The 25,457-nt window shown below is 46.9% G+C and overlaps 1 protein-coding gene across 7 annotated transcripts in view; it reads right to left on the bottom strand.

Annotated features, from left to right (window-relative positions):
• The window catches only part of TRAK1 (trafficking kinesin protein 1), a 98,944-nt gene that overhangs the window by 71,693 nt on the left and 1,794 nt on the right, over positions 1 to 25,457 (bottom strand). For 2 of the 7 annotated variants that reach the window (XM_043887081.1, XM_043887085.1), the window contains exon 2: positions 377 to 571. Coding sequence is in view for 5 of the 7 variants with exons in the window: in XM_043887073.1 (XP_043743008.1) it covers positions 377 to 571; positions 23,390 to 23,480 (286 nt within the window). In the remaining 2 variants the exon portion in view is untranslated. Of the gene's footprint in view, positions 1 to 376; positions 572 to 22,945; positions 23,164 to 23,389; positions 23,710 to 25,457 lie in introns of those variants that run through there. The other 5 variants (XM_043887073.1, XM_043887075.1, XM_043887077.1 and 2 more) reach the window with 5 other exon arrangements.

Raw genomic sequence — 25,457 nt, 5'->3', positions numbered from 1 at the left:
AACAGTGAGCAGTCTTGAGGTTTCCAATACTTGGGGTTTTAAATGCAGATAAGCTCCTCCCCAATACAAGCTGCTAAGGACTCATATGGAACTCCTGGTAAGGAGGGAAATGGGAGCATCTTCTAATCTTCTGCATGGTTAAGAGAAAGCTGGTTCAAATGAAAACTCATACTTGTTCCCACTACTCCAACATTTCTCTCCAGAAACCTCAAAGTCAAGTGAGGCCTTTTATGGGGCTGAATCCCACAGCCACATTTCTTCAGATACTTTCCACATACAGCAGGCCATGAGACACAGCAGCCAGAACACGCACACATGTGTGCCCGTGGCTAAGTGGGGAGGAACAGGGCATCCCAGGAAAGGGGAAATCACTCACTGAAGTACTTCAGCGTCTCCTCAATCTGCTCGGTCGTGAGGTCAATGTTGACATCTGGAGAAATGAGGGGGGTGTGAAGCCAGTCGTCGTGGTCATAACCGTAGATGGTGTCGGCTCTTAGCTTGTAATGGGGCAGCTGCTCCTCCAGCAGGCTGATGATCTCGACTTCCGGAAGGTCGGTGCTGTTGCACACGTCTGCAGGGAAGAAGACAGACAGATGAGAGCCGGGACCTGGTGGTGGCCTTGCTGCTGCTAGTGACCTAACCCTGGTGCTTGTAGCCAGAGTCCTGGGCTACTGACATGCAGCACACAGAGGCCAGACCAGGCCATGTCAGAGATCTTTTCCAATTTAAATTCTACTCTTGAAACTTCGAGTTAGGCATGTTTGTTGCCAGACCTACCTGAAATAGCTCCTGCTGTTTAGCTGCCTACTTTCTGTGAAGTAAAGCCAAAACTCTTATGCCTTCGTCATAAGGGTTGGGCTTTCTTCCCAACCCTTTCTCTGGCCACTCTCTCTCAATCACCCCACACTTAGGTCAAACCAGTTATAAGTTCAGCAATATGCCAAATTCCTTCCTGCCACTATTTTACCATTCAAGCCATGTCCACACATAGGTAAGATTTTGGCCTTCATTTAATTCATTCATTCACCTGTTTATCCTCCAACATTTCTCTTCCTTCCATCCATCCATCATCATCCAACTATATCCTGAGTCCCACAGTCACAGGAGACACGACATAAACACAACAGTCAGTCTTGCCTCTGTAATTCTTATATTCTCATGGGGATTCCGGCCACTAAACCAACAGGGACCCCTCCGTCAAGGCACAGTTTGAATACCACCTCTTCCTCGACAGGATGGTGCTTTGAGCTCACCAAGCTGAATTAATCCATCTTCCTTGAGGAGAATGTGGACACCTATGCCCAGAAGAAGGGTTATACCACAGACATAGCATCTTCTTATTTAACAGGAAGGCCACGCAGCAGACCAAAAAAAAAAAAAAGGCATAGAATTATAGGTAAACAAGAGTGTTCAGTGGGCAACGTCACCCCTTCTTGAGCAGGAGCCCATGGAAGGCACTTGCTAGCCCCTCAAATCTCCCACCATCCCATGCTTACCCCTTCTTACTTAAGTCAATATGCAAAGCTTCACTGTAGAAGGACATTATGACTCAAAAAGTCTGCATGGTGTTTCAAGTGCTGAGGAAAGAGTTATAAGTGGAAAGGGAAGACATTTAAAATTTTACTTGGAGCTCTGGGGACTGGAGAGGGAACATGTGAATGCTCTGGATTCTCTGCCTCATGTGGGAAATGTCACGGCTAGCACACTTGGCATTTCAGCCAGCCCCCACCAGGCCGGAGCTGCTCCGCCACCCTGCAAAGGTCTGCGGAGAACTGAGTGACGTTCCTTCCCTTCCCCTTGGCCACAGTCAACAGCCCACCCTCAAGGCAGATGTCTTGTATTTCTTTACCATCTCCCACTAGTGACAAAACAGTCTCTAGAAGCTCCAGATGGGCTCCTAACTAAGGAAATACTTCCCCATCTTGCAATCAAGTGGGAAGTAAGTTCCCACCAACCTCATCTCCAGGGGAAACCTCAGAGCCATAAAATGACCACCATCTAGCTGAGGGGATTCAGGGTCAAGGAGGGCTGACACCTGACCAACGGCAGCTCTTGACCAACCACAGACCTGCTGCACAAAAGGCTGAGCCAGCCTGGCCGCAGGAGGATGGGCAGGGTACCAATACATTCCTGCACGATGTCCCCAGGCAAGGGGCTAGAACCTTCTGGTGTCACGGCCACTTGGTGGTGGGCAAGGCAACGGACTCCAAGAAATAAAAATAAAATCCCTTCTAAGAATACCGGGTCACTTGTGAGCACACTGGCAGCTGCTCCGACACTGAGACTCCCCTGTCCTTCCACGTTCTCAGGGCTGAAGGTCAACATAGTTACAGTGTGGGTCCTCAGGCCCAAGAGGTATCGTTTTCCTTAAAGCATATGATGACCAGGAGATAAAGTATCAAAGGTGAGGCTGTGCCAGAAAGCCTTTTGAAAAACATTCTGTATATTTGACTTTTCCGCAACGTGACTTGCTATATAAACCTCAGCAAGTCTCACAGCTGCCCGGCAGGCCCGGAGAATTAGGAAGGGATGATAAAGACCACCCAGGGAGATCTCTGTGACCTTGGGAGCCAGGCCAGGTGCCCCCAAGAGCCTCCTGAGAAGGGAGACACCGCCTCTGCTGCATGGAGAAAACACATCTGAGGCCTCAGGTTGTATAAATATGACAGCCTTCGAGAATTCCCCAGGAATGCTTTCACAGTGCCAAGCACCCAGCCAGGAGCCTTCAGTGCGTCCTCCTGGCAACCTGAGACGTAGATAATATTTGCTCTGACTTATATGTGAGAAAGCAGATTCACAGACGCTGTGGAGTACCTTGGAGGTCAAGGTCACACAGTTAAATAAGCAGCAGATCGTGTGTGAGAAGCCTCGGCCGTCTGACTGTAAACTATAGCCTTCCCTCTTCCATCTGCCTCCCATCTCCCAGCAGGTGCACTACAAACACTGGAGGCTTCCCAGGCTCTTCTCAACAGGAAGTGTTTGTTCTAAACAGGTAGAGAAGATTTCACAGGCACGTTGGGTAGAGGTGTTCCGCTCGACACATTGACAAATCAGGGAGGTGTCAGGATGATTTTCCCGTCCGGAGTGCAGGAAGGAGAGCCAGGAACTGCAGCCGCTTGTCAACAGACCCGCCCTCTCTCTCGGGGCTGGTGTGCATGAGTGCTTAGTCGCTCAGCCTTCAAGACCCTTTGGGTTGCAGCCCACCAGGCTCCTCTGTCCATGGGATTTTCCAGGCAAGAATACTGGAGCAGGTTGCCATATCCTCCTCCAGGGGATCTTCCCGGCCCAGGGATTGAACCCGCATCTCCTGCACTGAAGGCTGATTCTTTCCCGCTGAGTCACCAGGGAAGACCCAAGAGGAAACCCCTTGGCGCTTTACTAAAGGTCAGTGTGTGAAAGGACACTGCTGGCCCCACCTGGAGGAAAGGAAACATCAAGCCCTCTACAGTCCTCATTTCTCCACAGCTCCAACCACACTAGCAACCCGCTATAAGAGGGGTTGGGAGGGACACTCAACAGGGAGGGGATACAGCTATACACATGTCTGATTCACGTTGTCGTAGAGCAGAAACTAACACAACATTGTAAAGCAATTATACTCCAATAAAAAATAAATGATAAAAAAAAACAAGCTATAATATGTAGTCCTGGGGAAGTCTCAGATGAAGGGCAGCCACTCCCTGACTGAACCCAGACCCTGACAGGTCCATCCATGGCTTCCGGAAGATCTACAGCAACCGCAGGCCGGCATCCACCGGCCCTCAGCTGGTCAGACCATCCAAGGGCCAGGTTCATCCAGGCAGGCAGGTGGACTCACCCTCAACATCCTTCCCTTCATCAGTCACAGCAGCCCCACGCTGGCTGGCCCCACCTGCGACAGACACAGTTGCTTTTTTTTTTTTTTGGCCACATTGTGTGGCATGTGAGATCTAGTTTCCCGACCAGGGATCAAACCTGTGTCCCCTGCATTGGACGTGTGGACTCTTTAACTATTGGACTGACAGGGAAGTCCCATGAAGGATACTTTTTAAATCACAGTATTGCCCTGCTTTAAAAACCTCCCCATTCCCTATAAAGTGCTTCATGATTCAGCCTGTACCTTCCTAGGGCAGAGGCTCCTGACTCCTTCCCAGTATCAAATTTCTGCTTCTTTCTTGCAGGAATGTAACCTCCAAGGTATGGATGGGCACAGAGCCACACAGCTGAAAACTACATTTTCCAGCTTTCCTTGCAGTGAGGTCTGTCTATATGCCTGGTTAACAGGATACAAACAGCACTTCGAAGTCAGACCCTATCCAACTGTCCAAACGCAGAGATGGGGCTGGTACTGGAGTCACCCTCAACTGTGAAAGTAAAGGCAGCACCTACGGGGTTACCAGAGCAACCTTGGGTGCCAGGGACAAGCTGGCAGGGAGCACTCCTGGGCCATCTTCCATTTGGATTTTCAAGAGAGAAAGAAAAACACATTTACCTTATTAATGCCACTTCTCCAATATCCCCTGTGAAGCCACATTGATTTTTCACCATTCTCCAAACACATTTTTACACAAATATTGGTTTTGACACCAGCTGCTCTAGCTATCTGGAAGGCCCTTCCCTGCCAGCAAACTCCATCCCAAAATATCACTCAAATGTCACCTCATATCAGGCTCCCCTTGACCTCTCGCCTCTGGTTATGTATTTAGATTATTTCAGGACAATGTTACACGCATTTTCTAAGTCTCTCCTCTACTATCAGTGAGGCCCTCAGGAGGAGCTCTGAATTACCCCCTTAACATCCAATCCAGCCCTCAGCATCACTCGGCAACAGGAAGCACTCAGGAAGCGCTGGATGAATCATGGAACAAAGGGAGAAGAATCGGCAATGGGTGGCATGTCTAGCCTTCAGCGTGGGGGAGGTGGAGCCCTATAGTGCCAAGGTCTTTTTAAGCTCACTCTGTATCATCCAAGGTCTTAATCAGCAAGGAGTAAAGTCCTATGGGGAAACAAATGTCCCCTCAACCACTCAGAAAACGCTGATCTAACGTCCACCATTCTTAGAGCACCACCTGCCTGGTGGGCTACACTCCATGGGGTCCTAAAGAGTCGGACCCAACTGAGTGACTAACTCTCTGGGAGCAGAACTTGAGAGTGCTCGTCACCTCTTCAGAACTATAACCCTTCCTAGGTTTCTTCACAGCAGAAGGTTTGAAGTGGATCTTCCTATCCAAGGATGAGGGCTGTGGGAGGTGGGAGGCTGTGGCAGGGGCTACAGGTTCAGCTGTATCCACTCTACACCTGACTTGGGTTAGATCCATAACCCCAGAGAGGGGCCAGAAGAAGGAACCTCCTTCTAAGCATTTGTACTGATGCAAAGCTTCCCTGGTGGCTCATGGCAACAAATCCGCCTGCCAGTGCTGGAGATGCAGAAGACATGGGTTTGATTTCTGGGTTGGGAAGATCCCCTGGATGAGGAAATGGCAACCCACTCCAGTATCCTTGCGTGGAAAATCCCATGGACAGAGGAGCCTGCTAGGCTACAGTTCACGGGGTCTCACAGAGTCGGACACAACTTAGAAACTAAGCCACCATCACCATGGGTCACATGCCAGGTTCATGAAACCTACTAGGGACCCCAGAGGATGCTGACATTTTAGATGCTGTGGCTGTAAATTAGCGTCCGATGTTTAAAAATCCGAGAATCTCATGTAAAAATACAGATCTCTGGCCTCTTGGAAAAAGTCAGCAGGTCTAAAAGCACACATAGACTCTGAGTGGTGGCTGCCCCCAAATGGGAGGGAAAGGGACATTCCAGGGGGGTTTCTGAGCCTTCTGCCCACACGCTGGAGCGGAGGGCGCTGGGCCTGGGAAAACAGAGAACCGCAAGGAAGTGGAAGTCTCCTGAACACTCTCCCAGGCTCCAGAAAGCCTAAAGAAAACAGCAGTGTGGGGGAGAGGCAAGGATAAAATGGGGCATAGAGCACAGTGCTGGACAAAGGGGAAAGGCCTGGCCAGAGAAAAGTCTGGCAAAATCAAAGCAAGAGAGGAACAGAAGGGCACAGGACGGGAGGAAGGAGGAAAGCCAGCACCCGAGGCAGGCCGGCCAGCAGGGCCACGGCTGCCACCTGCTGGCTGCACCGGAGGCCCTGGGTGCAGCAGGCGCCGCTCCAAGAGTGTGGAAGCCAGGCTCCCAGCCACGGCCCTGCCCCAACTGCGCCATGGCACCTGAAAGTCACCTCGCGGTTTATCTGGGTCTTTGTCCCTCCATCTGTAGAACAAACGCATCAGGTCACACAAAAGTTCTCTTTCTACCCAAAAAGTCTCTGGGCCTCCAGACCGAGGGTGGGGTGGGGAGGCAGCCACCACACCCAGAGCATCCCTCCTCCGCGGAGGAGGCCCCATAGCACCTGGAAATGCCAAGTTCTTCTGAGAGGCCAGGGATCTGTTTTTTAACATGAGATGCCCTGATTATCAAATGTGGGACAACAGTTTAGAATTCTGTAAAATACCTGAGAGTCAGATCAAACATGTGTGAGTGTCTCCAGTTTGCATGCCAGGACTTCCCATCCTGGTGCCTCACTATGGGCCTCAGGAGAAAGTTCTAGGCTACACTAGAGGTGACGGTCAAAGAACATGACCCCAGTTTGTGCCTGAGGAGGTTCTGGAAGGGGCAGTAAGCCCCTCTCATCACCCATTAACCTCGGCAGTGACGGCAAACCCACAGCCACATGTTAAAGTTCTCCCAAGACCGCCGACCTACTGAGCCGCTCACAAGTCATTCTGTACAGACTTGGAAACAAAGCCTTTTCCTTGAGTTATTAGGAATAAAGGGCATGGGCTCAGAGACTCACACAGGGGCCATACTGGTGTCAGGGACACACGTGACACTTTGCAACTGGTACCTGTCATACATCCTTCTGGAAAGTTCTCCTCTATCATGGGGTTACATAGTTTAGAGCCTTAGCTAAGGAACTCAGTGTTAGTAATTACTCCCTAGAATGCCATGAAAGATGTGGTTTCACTAACTACAGAGGGACCTTTAGAACTAAAAATTACTGGCTCAACCACTTCGTTTAATAGAAGAGGACGCTGCACACAGAGGCTGAGGAGGTGGCTGAACATCCCAGAGCTGCCTGTAACAGCCGCGAGGGCCGGTGTGCACGGCCCCCACACCAGGAGCCACCCCTGACGAGGTGGCTGGCGAGCTCCACTGCTGACCTGGTAACCGGCAAGGGCTCAGTAAACATTGTGCTGAACGATGCAAACCGCTGGTATCTATTCCTACCTTTCACTGACTCTCAGAAACCAGCAGGCAGTGCGGGGTAAAGATCAGGAACACATTTGCAAACCAGGAAACCAGGGTCCGGAAGGTTACAAGAGGAGTTCAAAGCACCCTGCTAGGAAGGGGCTGAGCCCGCTGCACATGGCATCACCCGGTCCCTCCGACTAATCCACACACGACTCACTGCCACTCTCTGTGGCTCCCTGAGAGGATCCCCTAGGGAAGGAACCTGCACGAGAGCATTTCTCCTGCCTTCACTCATTTGTGGGCGTTTCAGCAGAACTGAAGGACCCTCCTGAGAACTGAGCCCGGGGTGCTGGTGCCCGGGGCAGGCAGCGGTGCACGGCACACCCTGCCATTCTGTACTGGGCTCCGTAGACGCTTCTGTGGCTCCACCTCAGGCCTCCCGCGCTAGGAGCTCCAAGGCTGGGACCTGGGAGCTGGCGTCTACAGCAAGTCCTTCAAGAGGGTCTTAGCCACCAACACGGGAGGGTTGACAGTCCCTTGTGATTATAATTAACTAAATTTGCTTTCTTTAAAAAAAACGGATAAATGTGGCTCAATATTCAAACAGTCTAAAAGGGCAAAGTCCTTCCCCGCTCCAGTCCCTCCCACACACCTGCCCACCTCCTGCTTTCACCATCTCAGACTCCGCCCCGGAGCTGGATCTAGCCTCTCCCATCTTTTCTGCTTACAGAAGGGGACCCGGAGGCCCTGCCACAAGTGCGGGAACGTGGGCGAGGTCTGGTGGCTGAGCAGTATTGGGACTGGATGCCGAACCCCCGACCCTCTCCTGGGCCCCCATCCTGAGCTCACCTCCTGACGCAAACTCCCGCTCACATTCCAGCCCCACAGGGACAGGGACAAGAGCCAGACTTCTCTTCTCATCCTGCTGCCTGGCTGTGGGCAGTAACCTGGGTCTCCAGGAGTGGGGAAGGACGAGCAGAGACACCCACCCAGGAGCGGAAAGAAACTGCCAAAGAAACTAGGATTTGGAGACAGAAACACAACCTGACCCTGGAAGGGCCATGGCCTTACCTGCCACCAGAAGCAGCTCTTTCTAGGAAAAAGGATAAACAGTGACCCCGGTTCAGTTCCGTGCAGATGGGGTGTTAGGTTCTGAGCTGGCGCTTGATCACACGGGACACCAGCCCCTGTGACAGCACACAAGCAGAGATGGCTGAGCCGCCCGGCGGCCGCCTTGACAGGCAGGGTCTCCCACGCGAGGTTCAAGGGCCACCTTGTGCGACCGAACGTGGCCCTGTCCACTCAGACACGCCAGAGCATTGTGCAAGCAGAGGGCAGGAAGAGGCGGGACAGAGCGAAGCCAGAAGGACCCTGCTATGGAGGCCCCAGGACGTCACAACTAACTGCAGTGTTCTGCAGAAATAGTGACTCCAATGGGCTTGGCATAGAAATCCACAAAAACAGACAATAGTACATCACAGGTTAGACCGATTCTAACACAAAGACATAAAGCTAGAACTGCACAGAAATTTTATTTTAAAAGAAAAAATTAATTTTAAGAGATAAACCTCCAGGAAAATGCTCAAAAAATGGGAAGGGTGGGGTGGGGTGGATTACTATTCATTTGAATTTGTTTTAACTAGGCTTCCCAGGTGGCACCGGTGGTAAAGAATCTGCTGTCAATGCAGGAGACCCAAGAGATGCAGGTTCAGTCCCTGGGTTGGGAAGATCCCCTGGAGTAGGAAATGGCAACTACTCCAATATTTGTGCCTGGAAAATTTCCATGGACAGAGGAGCCTGGCAGGCTACAGTCCACAGGGCTGCAAAGAGTTGGACACGACTGAGTGACTGAGCACATATTAAAAAATTTAAAAATAACAAAACACTGTGGTATTCCCATTTTCTAGATATTTCCTCTTAAAAGTGTATATATTACATATAATTATTAAATTGTCAGAGGAAAATTTTTTACATGAAAATAGCCAGTGTCATTGTGATTGTAATTAATGTGCTCACAGCTGAATTAGTATTTAGACAGATGGAGCTGGTGGAAATTGGAACAACACTTGGAGTAAACAGTTTGACAGCATGTTTGGAGAATCAAAATTCTGTCATGACCCTCAAACCAGTAACCTCCCACATGGGATTAAATATAAGAGAGGAATCCAAAAAATCTGGAATGCAAAATACATAAGCGTGTTTATAGTACGTATCTGATAAAACTAAAAACATGCATAGCCAGGTTCTTTGAAAAGTTAAACAAAATTACCATGTGTGTGTTAGTTGCTCAGTCATGTCCAACTCTTTGCGACCCTATGGACTGTAGCCTACCAGGCTCCTCTATCCATGGAATTTTCCAGGCAAGAATACTGGAGTGGATTGCCATTTACTTCTCCAGGGGATCTTCCTGACCCAGGGATTGAACCCAGGTCTCCTGCATTGCAGGCAGATTCTTTACCACCTGAGCTAACAGGGAAACTGGATCAAATTACCATATGATCCAGCAATTCCATTTCTCGGTATATACCCAAAAGAAGTGAAAGCAGGGACTTGACCAGATATTCGTACACCATGTTCACAACAGCATTATCACAACAGCCAAAAAGCAGAAGCAACCCAAGTGTCCACCAGTGGATAAACAGGTAACAAAATGTGGAGTTCCAATAACACTGGGATATTATTCAGCCTTAAAAAAAGAAGAAAAAAAAAAAGAAGAAAATTCTGACATACATTAGACTATGGATGATATGCCAACCAAAATAAGCCAGTCACAAAAGAGCTGAAACTCTATGAATCCTATTATAGGAGGCTATTAGATTCAGATTCAGAGAGACAGACTGTAGTAAGGTGATTGGCAGGGGATGGAGGTAGAGGGGAACAGGGAGTGGGTGTTTAATGGGTACAGTTTCATTTGCAGAAGATGATAAAGCTGAGGTAATTTATGGAGGTGATGTGTGTGCAACAAAGTGAATGCTCCTAACACCAAAGAACTGTACACTTAATGATGGCTAAAACAGTAAACTTTATGTTATGTGTATTTTACTCTTTTTTTTTTTTTGGCTACAAGGCCAAACTGCCTTCCAGTTAGAAGATAAATAAGTACTGTACTCGTTTACGTACAACATGATGAATGCTGTATATAAATACATAAATGATGTGCAACATGATGAAAATAATTAACCCTGCTGTATGCTATATATGGAAATTGTTAAGAGAGTAAGTCCTAAGAGTTTTCATCACATGTAAACAATTTTTCTCTTTATTTAATTTTTTGTCAATGTAAGATGATGCGGGATCTTAGTTCCCCAACCAGGAATCAAACCTGCATCCCCTGCAGTGAAATCACAAAGTCCTAACCACTGGACCATCAGGGGGCGCTTACCTTTTTCTTTTTTTAATAAAAGATGACCACACTACTATTGTTATCTCCCACTGTATGACTTTCACTAGAGTTCTGGCTACAAAGTTGTGTAACTCCTGGTATTTTTAGTGTCCAGTTTTGCAGAACAGGAAGTTTTTTAGGAGCAAGTATTATCGCGTTGCAGCAAGAATGCCTATATAAAGTTTAATTTTCGGGTAGTCAAGTTTTTCCCACCAGTATTACTGAGATATAATTGACTTACAGCACTGTATGCACTTAAAAGTGTACAGCAAAAAAAAAAAAGTGTACAGCACATTGATCTGACCTACATATACCACTGAAATGATGATCACAATAAGTTTAGTGAACGCTCATCATCTCACATTGACAAAAAAATTAAAGAAAGAGAAAAATTGTTTCCATGTGATGAAAACTCTTAGGACTTACTCTCTTAACAATTTCCATATATAGCATACAGCAGGGTTAATTATATTCATCATGTTGCACATCATTTATGTATTTATATACATCATTCATCATGTTGTACATAAACAAGTACAGTACTTATTCATCTTCTAACTGGAAGGCAGTTTTAACAGCTTTCATCCAGCTCCCCTCTCCCTTGACCCTTACCCCCACCTTTAGTAACCACAAGTCTGATCTCTTTTTCTATGCGTTTGTTTTTGAAATATAACTGAACCACACTATGTTAGTTCCTGTTACACAACATAGTAATTCAATATTTCTATATATTTCAAAATGATCACCAGGATAGATCTAGTTAGAATCTGTAACCAACCAAAGATACTACATAATTATTTACTACACTGCCCACATCGTACATTTCATACTGTGACTCATTTGTTTTGCAACTAGAAGTTTGTACCACATATTCTCTCCATTGATCATTTTCTTTATAATCTTAATTAAGTCTTTGTGTCATGCTTAGGATGGCCTTCTCCATCTCAAGATTATTAATATATCCAGCAATATTTACTTCTACCACTTTCATAGCTTCATTCTTAACATTCCATCTTTGAACCAACTGGATTTCATTGGGTTTGAAGGAGCTACTTCCCTGGTGGATCAGATGGTAAAGAATCTGCCTGCAACACAGGAAATGCAGGTTCAGTTCCTGGGTTGGGAAGAAACTCTGGAGAAGGGAATGGCTACCCACTCCAGTATTCTTGCCTGGAGAACTCCATGGACAGAGGAGCCTGGCAGGCTACAGTCGACAGGGTTGCAAAGAGTCGGACATGGTTGAGTGACTAACACATACACACTTTTTATAATGTATCCAGCTGTACTTTTTATAATGATAACAAACAGAAGCAATAATAATGGCAAATATTTACAGATGCTACCATCTTCAAGTATTTATTTCTACTGACGCATTTAAGCCTCCCAACAGGCCTAAGAGTAGAAATTATCATCATCCCCATATTACAGAAGGGGAAACCTAAGGCACAGAGAGGCTAAATAACTGAACCTACAGCACACAGTAAGTATTAGACCTGGTTTTCTAACACAGAGTCTGGACCCAGTGGCCACAGACACCACCCCTGCTGCCTCTGACCCTCTGGTCTCACTGATTAAATAATTCCTCTGTATAACTCTCTTTTCTCTAAACTGTCCTCCTCTTCCCAACTTCCACTCCCTTGAGTACTTTGCTTTGAGACTTCTTGAGACAGAGAACATCACTAAAGCTTTACTTCTGACCCACTCAGAGACTTCTGTCTTCAAACAGGAGCACGTCAGACATGACTGATCTTACTTCTGTCCTGCCTCCTGGTGGTCCTACCCTCTTGAGGTTTCATTAATTATCTGTCTTTCGTTTTATAGACTATGTGCCACCAGATTCTTTTTTTTTTTTTTGGTAATGATTTAGGGCAGACTTTTCTTCACGTGTTGGAAATAGAGGGTGCCAAGCAATGTGCAGGGTGGCCCCCAACTCAGTTACCATCACCAATCACCCTTTGAGCTACACAAACACTATCATTTTCTTGTGGGGGGTCATGATGTGAAAGAGAAGGAAACACTGATTTGAAAGGTTCACATTCTATCTTTAAAATACGACATCTTACCATGCTAGTGGCTTCCCAGCCACCCACACTCTCCCACTTTCCTTAGCCTCTCTTATAGCAAGGTGTGACCAAGAGTGTTAAGTTCTGGTCACTGAGATTTAAGCAGTGGTGTGGCGAGGCTTTTCTAAAGGCTGCCTTCCTAGAGCCTGGAATTTGGACATGACAGCTGGAACTTCAGTAGCCTTCTGAGAACGTGAGGTGACTTTGAGGATGAAAAGCATGAGTATGATGGAACTAAAGGACAGGAGAAGACTGGACCTTTGAGGACAGAAGGGTTATACCAGCACTGCAGAGCCTCCCTCTGAACTTCTTTGATGTGAAAGAAAAATAAATCCTGTGAGGTGAAGACACTGTCCTCTGCAGCAAAGCCTAAGACTTACTGATGAAGGTACTTTCCATTAAATTATTAATACTAGGAGATAAATCTGTATTTCTCTCATTACCTGTAGCAAAAATAGGATAATTTGTTTATAGTTCATCTCACTATTCTCACTCCTACCTTGGGTTTTGTTGCTCTAATCTGGGGGTTCAGATCCAATTTCCTGTTTTCAAATTAACTCTTTACACTTACATTTGCTTTCTGATTTCCAAATACGTCACACACCTGGTATTTATAGTTAGACTCTCTCAGACCCTCACCCTGAGCAGCTGCCAGAGTTCACAGCCCAGTCCTTCTGTCTGTCTGCTCCTTCCCAAAGTCAGCCCTTTACCAGGGGACAACGGAAGTCAGTTAGCATAGGTGATAAACTTTGAGAGAAAGAATTATGTGTCAAATCACAGAGACTTTACTAATAGGACAAAATTTTGTGATCCCAAAATACCTACTGTGCCTCTACCATTCAATGCAGTAAACTGCTTTATTGTTCATCTAAATTAACTTCCTGAACAGGAAATTCTGTTTATAAGTGAACAATGGTTACTTTTTCAAAACACCACATGAGATCATGTGGATATTAAAAGACTTCAAACTCACCCCTCAACAGTTCACTGCAGCCTGATAACAAGCGGTTAAAATAGATGAAACGGTAAAACCTGGGCAGGAAACAACTCCGTGTTACTGGAACCAGGTTTCAAACCAACACAAACATAAATTCAAAACGTATTAATAGAAAATTACAAAGGGTGACTTTTTACAAAGCAGAATACAAATAAAGAAATATAAAGTGTTATTAAATATAATAAAGGAAAAAAATTTTTAAGTTATCTCATCAGGTGACATCGGTATGATACCCCAGCGTCATGAGCAGTTAAAGTTTCTGCTAAGCGTGCACTTGAATAGCACAGATGACTACTCAAGAAGAGCTCTTGCTCTGCTCTCCAAGGCCAGGGATGAGCAAAGAAAAACAAGGACAGCAGAAACCAAGAAGGGAATTCCTGAAAGCTTATTAAAAATGCAGCCCCACTGGGGGACATGTGAGTGTATTGGTGGGTGACAGCTATAGGGCATGGAGTGTCTTTTTAAGGCGATGAAAATGTTCCAAAATTGACTGTGGTGATGACTGCACAACCCTGTGAACATACTAAAAACCATCAAATTATATGCTATAAATGGGTGAATTATATGGCATGTGAATTCTATCTCAATGAAGTGGTTACTCACATACAAAAAATGTAACCACAAAGAACGTTTAAAAAGGTTACTGGGCGGACCTACTGTCTTTGGACGCATCTCCAAATCTTCCACCAAACACTGCTCATAAAAGATGCATCTGAATCTACCTTCCCCACCTTCCCCACCATTCTAGGAAAGCCCAAGGAATTTCTAATACCCTTCCAGCCATTTCTACTGAAAATGGGTCAAGCAAAATGAGAGCTCATGCTTAAAAACAATAAGCTCTGGCGGCCCGGAGAATCCAACAATATGGACCAACTGTTCATGGCTTAACAATGCTGAGTGGGTTGGGTATTACTGGACCCACCAGAAGCCCTTTGAATTTATTTATTTATTTGGCTTCTCAACTAAAAAGGGATATTTCTCTCTTGTTAAGATGACATCCTGATACAGATCAGGGCTTGAAGGTGTAGACCAGGAGTCCACCAACTACAGTCCACTACAAAATTCAGTCCCCTGTCTGTTCTTATAAATAAAAATTCCACTGGAACAGAGCTATACCAGTTCCTTAGGGTACCGTCTGTGGCTGCTGTCAACTATAACAGAGACCACAGAACCAACAAACCTAAAACATTTACTCCCCGGCCCTTTAGGGAGAAGTATGCTAACCCCTGGCTCTAGGCCATTGGAATCTACATCCTTCCCCCACCCACACCCACCCAGTTCCCTAGCCCAGCAGAGCTAAGAGACTATGCCAAGGGCTTAAAGGTCAGTGATACCATGGGGTTTTCCTGAAGACCACCTACATGTCTCTGCCATTCAAGGCCACTCCTGCTACCTGAGGATCCTCTAAAATCCAGGCTGACCTTCCCTCACTTCCCACCCTTGCTATGGCTCATCGTGAATGAAGTATCATTTCACAACTCTGTAACCTTGAGCTGGGCCATGGAACTTCCCTTGGCCAGTGGAATGTGAGTGGACATCATTTACTGCATGTCCAGTCGGAGGCTCTGAATATCCCTGTGTGGTTATATTTGTCCCCTTGAGCTCCTGCTCTCTGCCAGGAGAAGAACATGGCCCTAGACAGCTGCCGCCCTAGGGCCAGACATGTGGAACAGACCTGAACTGAAGCCCAGGCATGGAAACTAATGACCAGGAATAAGTGTTGCCGTAGCCACTCTAGAATTGGGAGTTGTTTGTTACCCAGTATTTCTACAACAAAGCCTGACTAATACATACCCAATTTAAAATCATGTCAAGTACGGCCACTGATAACTAGGAGGATGACGTTTACTGCATAGGGCTGAAATTCCATCACCATCAGGATCTCCTAACAAGCAGTCTAAGCAAGAAAGATGTGGCCATACTGGGCTTTCACAATACCCTCTCTTACAAAAACAACTTCTGGAACTAACTCCAGCAAAGAGCAGATGGGAAGAGAATAACGGTGGGACAGACCAAGGCAGGAGAAGGGATAGGGGCAGATTTCTTCTGTTATACACATCTAAAGTTGGCAGTCCTATCTGTCATACTCTTGAGACAATTAACTCCTCTTTCTTTCAATCCCTTTCAAAAGTTGCAAACAGCGGGTTGCTGCAGGTGTCTGGTCCCAAGCTTAAGGCTGCCACTCCTGCCGCTAGTGCTTCCCTGACCCACTAGGTGGCGCTGCATCTGCACCCGGTAGGCTTGCACCTTCCCTCAGGTCCCAGACAAAGGAGAGATCAGAATACTTTCAGGCTTTCTACAAACGTAGACTTGACCCTTCCCATTTCTACTCACCGCAAACCCCTACTTAAATAGAACTGAAATAGCATTGAGTAATGGAGTTCAAACCTGAAGTTATGACAACCTGAGTTGTCTGTTGTGAGGTTTTTTTCAATACAGAAAAAAAAATTAGAGTAATATTTATCAGATACACTGAAATCTAACATGTTGGATTGGGCATGAGAACAGAATTTCTACCAAAAGAGAAGGGAGGTCAGGGTCCCCCTACCCATCGGCTTTGCCTCATCATCTTTCTAACCATTAATCTGCAAGACTTTCCCTCTCTCCCGCCGAGAACATGATCCAGGTGCATGGTCCACCACACAGATCAAAATCCAGCTAGGGCTGAAAACCGCCTGGAAGAGGACCATTCGAGTCTCACCCTGAGCTGACTCTCTGGGGATCTGGGCTTTGTGCTGGCATTCTCTCGCTCCTCCAGCCACACTAGTTAATTTTCTTCCATCTGTCTTTCAAACTCCTTGCTCATTTGTGACTCACACTACGCCTGGCGTGTGCTCACTTGTCTACTGTCCAGTCCCTCCACCCGTGGCCTCGGATCCACAGTCACCTTCCCCACCGTGCCCATCACCTCCCAGGCAGACACCATTCAACTCCCCACCTCTCCACTCCTGGAGGATCCCCCTCCTGGATCACACCCCCGGTCCTCCCAGCTCTCCAGCCCTCCACTCCATGACCCCTCCACCGCCTCTGCCCATCAGCTTCATGCCCACAGCCCTTCCTCTCTCTGAGGTAACTTCGTGGCATCCACAGGACAAAACCCAATTCTGCACAAAAACAAATGGTCCACCTTACTCTGCCCTGCAGCTGGGCTGGGCGGGTCGAGGGGAGGAATTACAAAGCACGATGGGCAGACAGAGCGCCCTAGAATGTCGTGGGCTTCCAGGCTCACCACCCCATGTCCTCCTCCTACGTGGTGCCCACAGAGGCCCTCAGGCACCAGGGACAGAAGTGAGATGGGCTGGAGAGGGTCTGAAGCAGCCTCTCCCTGGACAGTAAACTAGGGTAACAAAGCCTCTGCATAGCTTCCAGGTGCCTAGAGCAGGAGCTGCTCTCTCTCTCCTCCTCTCCCAGAGGTTGGTGGTTCCCTCCTGAGGACTCCCAGAACTCCTAGCCCGCAGGCCTCTTCTTCACTCCACTTCCCTCTCTGCCCAATTTACCTCCATCCAAGAATTCAGAAGGCTTCCTTGGTAGCTCAGCTGGTAAAGAATCCTCCTGCAATGCAGCAGAGCCCAGTTCGATTCCTGGGTTGGGAAGATCCCCTGGGGAAGGGATAGACTACCCACTCCAGTATTCTTGGGCTTCCCTGATGGCTCAGACGGTAAAGAATCCACCTGCAATGCAGGAGACCTGGGTTTGGTCCCTGGGTTGGGAAGGTCCCCTGGTGGAGGGCATGGCAACCCACTCCAGTATTCTCGCTTGGAGAATCCCCAAGGATAGAGGAGCCTGGTGGGCTGCAGTCCATGGGGTCGTAAACAGTCAGATACAACCAAGCGACTAAGCACAAGAATTCAGAAGACGTCCTGAGTGGGCACTGCAGGCAGGGTGAGCGGAGGCCCTCTCCGCTCCATCCTCTCACCGCCAAGGTGTTTCCAGTTAAATCCCGGTGTTTCCCAATGAGCAGTCCAAAGCCCTTCATTATCATGGGAAGCGTGTTATCCAGACATAATAGGGAAAGGGGCCAGCTTTACAACAGGCCAACTTCTCCCCCTCCACAGGCTGGAAAACACCAAAGAACATTAACCCCACATGGCCTGTAACCTGTTGTCTCTACCTAAGAGGTCCTAAGTCGGCCAACCTAGATCCACCTCGACTGTAAAAACTTTCTACAAAGGGAAAAAAAAAAAAAGAACTGTGTCTGTGTTTACGAAGTAGAGGACAGGAAGAACTGGGAAAGGAGAGGAAAGGAGAAGGGAGGAGAAACAGGTGGCAAGGAGGAGAGAAGAGGGGTGGGAGGAAAAAGAGATGGAGGGAGGGAAGGGGACGAAGTGGGGAAAGGAAGAGAGAAGAAAAGGGGGTAGAAAAAGAAAACTGAAAATGAAAGTTCTCCAAAAGCACCATCTGGAACCAGAGAGCCCACTGGCCTCAGTCTCTATGGCGTTCCCTGTTCTGCATATGAGACCTCTTATGTCTGGCTTCTTTCACCTCGCATGTGGCTTCCAAGTGCTATCCATGCTACATAGCTATATCAGTACTTCATCCCTTTTGACCCCTGAATCATACCCCATGGTATGAATATACCGCATTTTGTTTATCCAGTCATCAACTGATAGACATTTGGGTCTCCTTTCTGGCTACTGTGAATAATGCTGCTTGGAACACACATATAAAGTTTTGTGTGGACTTATGTTTTCATTTCTCTTGGGTACATAACTTGGAGAAAAACTGTTAAGTCATAAGCAGCTACTATGTTTAACCTGAAGAACCACCAGACTGCTTTCCATGGTGCAAGCTTTGGGGAAGTTTGTTACACAGTGACAGATAACTAACACAAGAGAATTAAACAAAGTTAGACACAAGAGGCATTGAGGACAGTGTGAAGCACATAGTAAGCACTCTATCAGTGTTAGCTACTATTATCAGAGTACTTTCCCACCACAGGGCCTTTGCTCATGCTATCTTCAATGTGTGGATTGCTCCTTCCCTCTCTCCCTCTCTGCTGAACCTACACAGCCTTCAGATTTCTGCCTAAATATGGCTTTCCTACAGGAGCCTTCTTAGAAATGCCACTTCAGAAATCCCCTTTACATAATCTCTAAGCACCCTGTACTTCTGTGAATATTGGACATAGTCATAGTTAAATAGTAATTTGTGTAACTATTTTCAAGACATTTTTTCCTCTTCTGAAATATAAAAGAATCTCACCCTGGCATACCACCCTACCCTCTGTACACACAACAGAATCTCCAAAATACCTCTTAAAGGCCAACAACCCACTAGAAAAATGAGCAAAGATAAATGGGCTGCTCAAAAATGAGCAGGCTGTTTGCAGAAAATGAGACAAAAGAGAAAGGAGGAACAGACTCATTCATAATTAAGAAGAAACAAAATAAGATGAAATACCATTTTGTATGACTATCTGATTAACCACGATGAAAATGGTCGATCAAACCCAAAGACCCCCGCCTCCCCACATGGATGCTGGGCACTTAATAGGTGCAGGCTCTTTGGAGGGCTATGCTGCAATGCACACCAAATCCTAAATTGTTAGCCCACAGACATGTGAAATAAGTGACCAAAAAAGACATACATGCAAGAATGTTGTTCCTTGGGGCACTGTTAAAAAGCAAACACTGGAAACAAAGCAACTGTCAAGAGAGGATTGACAAAAACAGTCGCTCATTCTTGGCCGCTGAGAGGCCAGTATGGTTAACTGCCCTTAGAGCTAATACCTGCACAACAAGCCCATCCACAGGGGCGGCGCGGGCCTGCTCACTACACACTCTAATGAGGCCAGGTCCGTGAAGCTACGACCAGAACTCAGGCACCATCATTTTACTTTAGTTGCTCTTTTACATTACAATAAGGCATTCCATTGTTACTTCTAAAGTGATGTATTTAGAAGGATTCATTACCTATTAATTTCTGGTTAATAAAGGAGGAATTGCACAATGCTTGTTACCAAAAAAAAAAAAACATTATGTCTGAGAACATAAATAAATGGAAGATGATAATGATACAGCCAAACAATGAGCAACTATGAAGTCATTTCAAAGCATAAGGCAACATCCCGTGTACTGCAATGAAGCAATCATAATATTGTTAATTTTTAAAATGCAGATTAGGGTATACGGTACGGTCCCATTAGCGTATTTTCAGAAAAAAGAATTAGGTGCATAAAAATTTACTGGAATGATTTTTTTAATGGTTAAACTGTACAGATGGAAGGGTGATTGCTTCTCTACATTGACTATGCTTTGGTACAATTTTGAGTTTTACTATTTGCATGTGTTATTTTTATCATTAAAACTCTCCTTAAATGAACTTAATAGAAGAGAAAAACACACAATGAAGGAGGTTAAATAGGGTCAGAAAACAACACTGTTGGGTCCAAACCCCAAGGATGCCTGGTTTACATGAGAGGACAGGTCTCCCCACTCTGCACCTCCTTAAAGATGAGGGTGATATCAGTCCCTGCCCGGCAGGGTTGTGCTGAGAACAAAGTGAGTTTCCAGAGCAGTGCCTGGAAAGCTGCCAGGCACAGAGCAACTACCCAGTAAGCGTCAGCCTTTGTTAGGATCTGTGATGGCTAATTGTCAACTAGACTGAGCCGTGGGGTACCCAGATATTTGGCCGAACATTATTCTGGGTTGTTTCTGTGAGGGTGTTTTTGGATAAGATTAAGCTTTAAGTCGGTAGACTGGGTAGAGCAGATTCCCCTCCGTGATGTGGGCGGGCCTCATCTAATCCATAGAAGGTCTGAATAGAACAAAAAGGCTGACTCTCTCTAGGGTAAGACAGAATTCCTCCTGCCTGACTGCCCTCCAGCTGACATCAGCTTTTTCCCACCTTTGGACTCAAACTGAAACACTGACTCTTTCTAAGCTGTTAGTGATCACTCAGTCATATCTGACTTTTTGTGACCCCAAGGACTGTAGCCCACCAGGCTCCTCTGTCCGTGGAATTCTCCAGGCAAGAGTACTGGAGTGGGTTGCCATTCCCTTCTCCAGGGGATCTCCCTAACTCAGGGATTGAACCTGGGTCTCCTGCATTGCAAGCAGATTCTTTACCATCTGAGCCACTGAGCCTGCTAATCTCTGGACTGGAATTACACCACTGCCTCTCCTGGGTCTCCAGCTTGCCAGCTATATATCTTGGGACTTGTCAGCTTCCATAATTGCATAAGCCAATTCCTTAGAATAATGATATATAAACATATATAATATATAATAAAAAATATCCTGTTGGCTCTGTTTCTCAGAAAAGCCCTAACACAAGATCTATGAAATTTGATTTGTTCCAAGTCCAATTACAGCTATAAAGTTCCTGTTCACGATAGTTTCTGCTTGATTTGCTCAAGTTTGTCTGAGGTCAAGATCAGAGGTCAGAGAAGAAAGTCAAGGTTCTCTGGGCCATGAGTCCCAGAATCACCAGTGAACTGTGTGACTGGGTGAACATTCCAACCCACCTGCAAGCCACACCCAGCACTCTCTCTTGTTGAATCCCTTCCAAGTCCCTACAGCAAACCTCAGCAGAGGGTCACAAAAGGATGCTGAGGACAGAGGCTCGTGTCTGGCCCTTCCAGTCCCCCTAAAGAGCAGCTTGAACACAGCGTGTGCGAAGCAACAACTACTCTGATACTTGCAAAACAAACCAAAGTAAATCCATTATGAAAACCCAGTACCTAAAGGAACACCCTTAGGAATGCTATTTGCGGCTGGGGGACTCAATGTACTGAAGCCCTTGCAAAGCACCCCTGATCAAACCTTTAATAACACTACTCTTTATTTTTTATTTTATTTTTTAATTTGGCCACGCCACACAGCATGTGGATCTTCATTACCGCACAACTAGGGATCAGACCTGTGGGCCTAGCATTGGAAGTGCAGAATCTTAACCACTGGAATGCCAGGGAAGTCCCTTTATTTTTTAATTTTAATTTATTATTTGCCAGCTTCCTAAAACAGTCTGAAATGGGCAAAGACTAACACCAATACATCAGATACATTAAAACTTGTCTCAAATTCAGAACAAAAATGAATTATGAAGATAGGAATATATCAGGCATCTGTAACTATAGCCTGTCAATCATATATCAGGACTCTTACTAATAATTTTAACTAAATTTTACAGTACATGGCAAAACCCTGTCTGATAAATATTCTACCCACTCACCTAAGGATGAGGAGTGGAGGAGAAGCAAGGTCAGCAAGTTTAAAAGACAAAGGTGAATGTTTTTGTGTTTTGCTGAAGATTAAGTGTTAGCTCTAAAACGAGCACAACAGGGCCCTCCTCCTGCACTTCACTTGCAAAACAAACTAACTGCTAAACCGGGGCCATTCAACTGAGAAAAGCAAAGATCATTTCTAAGTTATGAATTTGGAAAGAGACATGCAGTTCCCTAGATCCTAATTCACATTTTCTCACTCTGTGAAAGAAGGGGTGTTTCATCATCCATTTTTTTTCTGTTTCATTTAGCCAAGTAAGTACCATTAACATTATAAGTTTTCAGTGGAAAACACAATAAAAATTTTATACTAGACAGGAATTGATAAGAGACTTCACATTTAATTCATAAAAGACATCCATAATATTTTATTTGAGCATGTTTTCAGAGGCTAAGTCACCAAGTCTGATGGCTTAAATTGGTGACAGAAAAGGAACAAGTCTGAAATGGTGACCCTCCAATGACAAGGACACCCAGGCAAGACAGTCCCCATGAGCATAGCGGGAGCAATCCTGGCTGGGCCACAGCGAGTCACTTCCACCTCTGCCCACCTCCAGGGCTCTGAGGGGGAGACCAGCTCTCACCTGTGGACACCATCAAAAGGCTGGCCTCAGGTAGCTGCTAGTTGAACAGAATGACTGACCAAGCCTGAAGATATTTCAAATACACACACACCACAGCATCTCTGTAATCTCCCATCCAGAGTTCTCATATATCTTGAAACCTACAACTGAACGGCACAAGATGAGCTCACACTTCCGAGAAACTCAGTGGTGTGTGGTCCCAGACAGACCGTGAGTAACAGCGTACAGACAGGACAGCAACTAGATGCACCAACTGTCGGACTCCGATCAGCTTAGAGGAAGTGAGGAGAAGCATTAGCCCACAGCATGAGACAAGCCAGAGCAGAACCGATTAGCAAGCTCGCCATCACTGGGGTGTGGACGGGAGGGATAGGACCAAGCACATTTAATACAGAGGGAAAAAAAGAAAACCGAGGGTAGAAAAGGAGGAAAGGATGGGGGAGACACTGTCTGCCTGGGTTCCTCACCTTCTGAAAAATCCCTTGCTGACCCAGACACCAGATGAGGCATTAAGAAACCAGGATAAGACACAGGGTCAGGAAAATCACAGAGGAGGAGAGGCCAGAGGGGACCCTGGAGACCTTGGTCAGCCGCTTCAGACAATTTCGAAGGGCAAGGTGGTGGGAGTCCAGAAGCCTGGTCCCAACTCAGACGCACTGCTCATGGCCCCGCGGGGGTCACCCGCCTCTTCTGAGCCTGGATGAGGGACTGGGAAGGGGGTAAGCGGCTTCCAAGGTCCTTCCACTCTGCATGTCAGCAAGTCAATATCGCAATTTCCCATCCCCGGTCCAAGGACAACCTGCCAAGCTGAACAGACAGGAGAGAAACAACTTTTCCTGCGGCCTCTCGCCTCTCTGGCCACAATCTTCACAAAGAAAAGCATAGTGGACATGCTGGGCAAACACACTCACCACATGAGCTTGTCCGAATGAGCCTGCCTGGGCAGAGTCCTGGCAGAGGCTGGGCCCTCACGGGCTGCCCAAACTGAAACACCAAGGCCATGTGCAGAAAGAAACTCCAGCGGCCGTTCAGAGTGAAGAGCGATCCTCCATTAGCACCCAGCCTGGGCAGCACCTCAGCACAGCCACCTTCTGCACCTACTCAGCATTTCTCTGAGTTTGCTTGTTGGGACAAATCCTAAGACTGTGCACTGCCCTGGAAGCACAATGGGTTACGTAACTCCAGGCAGCCTGGGCACCCTATCGGCTCATCTCGTTAAACCACCCCAAACTGAAAAAAGACGCACCCCAAAATGTGATATCCCTGGGGAGGGAGAGAGAGGGGGAGCGGGGCTTTGTGCTGGGCAATTTGGCTTTGCCTAAAAATTAGAGAGGAACAAAAAGCCTGTTGTTCATCTCAGCGCTCCCTGGGAACCGGGGGTGGCATGGATTTATCTGAGGCTGGATGCCAAGCGGTCTCCCAGGACTGCACTTGGCAAAGCGCTTGGAGTCCACATATGTGGACTCGGTGATACTCAATAGGGTTTTCTGTTTTGTCTTCCTCCCAAAGGCCAACATACAAAGCTTTAACCTGAGCGTGTTCTGCATTGCCTGGCTGCCTTAAGCACGCAACAGTGGCTGTGTTTACACTCTTGTTTACCAAGCCTCTGCCAAACGTGACAGCACTGAGCTGTTTCTCAGCTGTCCCAGGGCGCCTGCTACGGATGTTCCGGCAAAGAGCCACCAGCTACCACGCCCCAAAGGGTTTGACGTTTCAGCACTGCCATTCTGCCATTACTCTGCCCTCGTGTGTCACGTTCGAAGTGAAACTACTTTAACAAGTGAAACGCTTCCTGGATTTTACTGGCAAAATGCCACTAGGATCCCAGTGGTGAGCTTATGTGTTCAGACAAATGAAAATGCAGTTGGGACACTGCCTCCTCTGAGAAGCCCTCCTTTCCCCTTCAAGGCTCAGCCAGGCACCCTCCTTGGTGCTTATCATTGGTCTAACCATGCTACATAGCCTATTTCTACTCGCTCATCTGTCTCCCCAACTGGACTGTATTCCTGGCGGAGGTGGGGCAGGGAACATGTATCTTGGGGTCACAAGCTACATCAAGCCCCGCCCCTTAGAGCTCAGGGATCTTCGGCGGATGCCGAGCCTTTCCTGATTTAGTCCTTTACTTGCAAAATAGGGACAACATTCCCCACTTCATGGGAATGTGGTAATAATTAAATGACATGTTTCATTCGCTTAGCAAATAGTTACGGAGTAATGGCCACATGCAGGTGCTCTTTCAGTCATGAGACTCAAGGATGCACAAAATCCTTGCCCTTGCCTTTGTGATTACCCTAGTAGTAGTGTCTATTTAACTGCAAGTTTGGTCAACAAAATGCAACCATGTAGTAGCTCATGGCTAAATCTGGGGAGGAAGCTAAAGCAGGTAAGGGAGATGGGGAAAGGGGTAGACCATTCTCTCTGCAGGGGACTCACTAAAGGCCTCCAAGGAAATGCCATTTGGAGAAAGTACAGTAGGAATCAGGAGGCCACCTGTGGTTAAGGCCACCCAGGAGCTGGGCAGCAGCAAGAACAAAGGCCCTGAGGTGGGATGTTCTGGGTCTGTTCAAAAATTAGTGAGGAGAGGTGTGGGAGTGGGGCCGCAAAAAAAAAAAAAAAAAATTAGTGAGGAGGCCAGTGTATCTGGATTGGAGTGAGCTGAAGAGGAGATGGGTCATAAGGGCACAGGAAATCCTGTCACTTAAGCCATGGTCAGAAGGGAGCCAAGGAGAGGTGTGGAGCAGAAGAGTTAAGCCATCCGACTTTGTATTTAGAAAGTCACTCCTTTGGATAGGCAGAGACTGGACTGCACAGAGGCAAGCAAGGAAGCAGGAGGCCCAGTCAGGAGGCCACTGCAACAATCTGAGCGTGAGATGAAGGTGGCTTTGACCAGTTACTGTTGGGGCTGGCGAGAACCAGTCAAACTCTGGACACACTATGAACCATGAGTCACTAGACTTCCATGTAAACCAGGGTAGGACA

This window comes from Cervus elaphus, chromosome 24, assembly GCF_910594005.1.
Source record: "Cervus elaphus chromosome 24, mCerEla1.1, whole genome shotgun sequence".
In the NCBI taxonomy this organism is placed as follows: domain Eukaryota; kingdom Metazoa; phylum Chordata; class Mammalia; order Artiodactyla; family Cervidae; genus Cervus; species Cervus elaphus.
The sequence above is the reverse complement of the archived record's forward strand: the minus strand, read 5'-3'. Positions and strand labels throughout refer to the sequence as shown.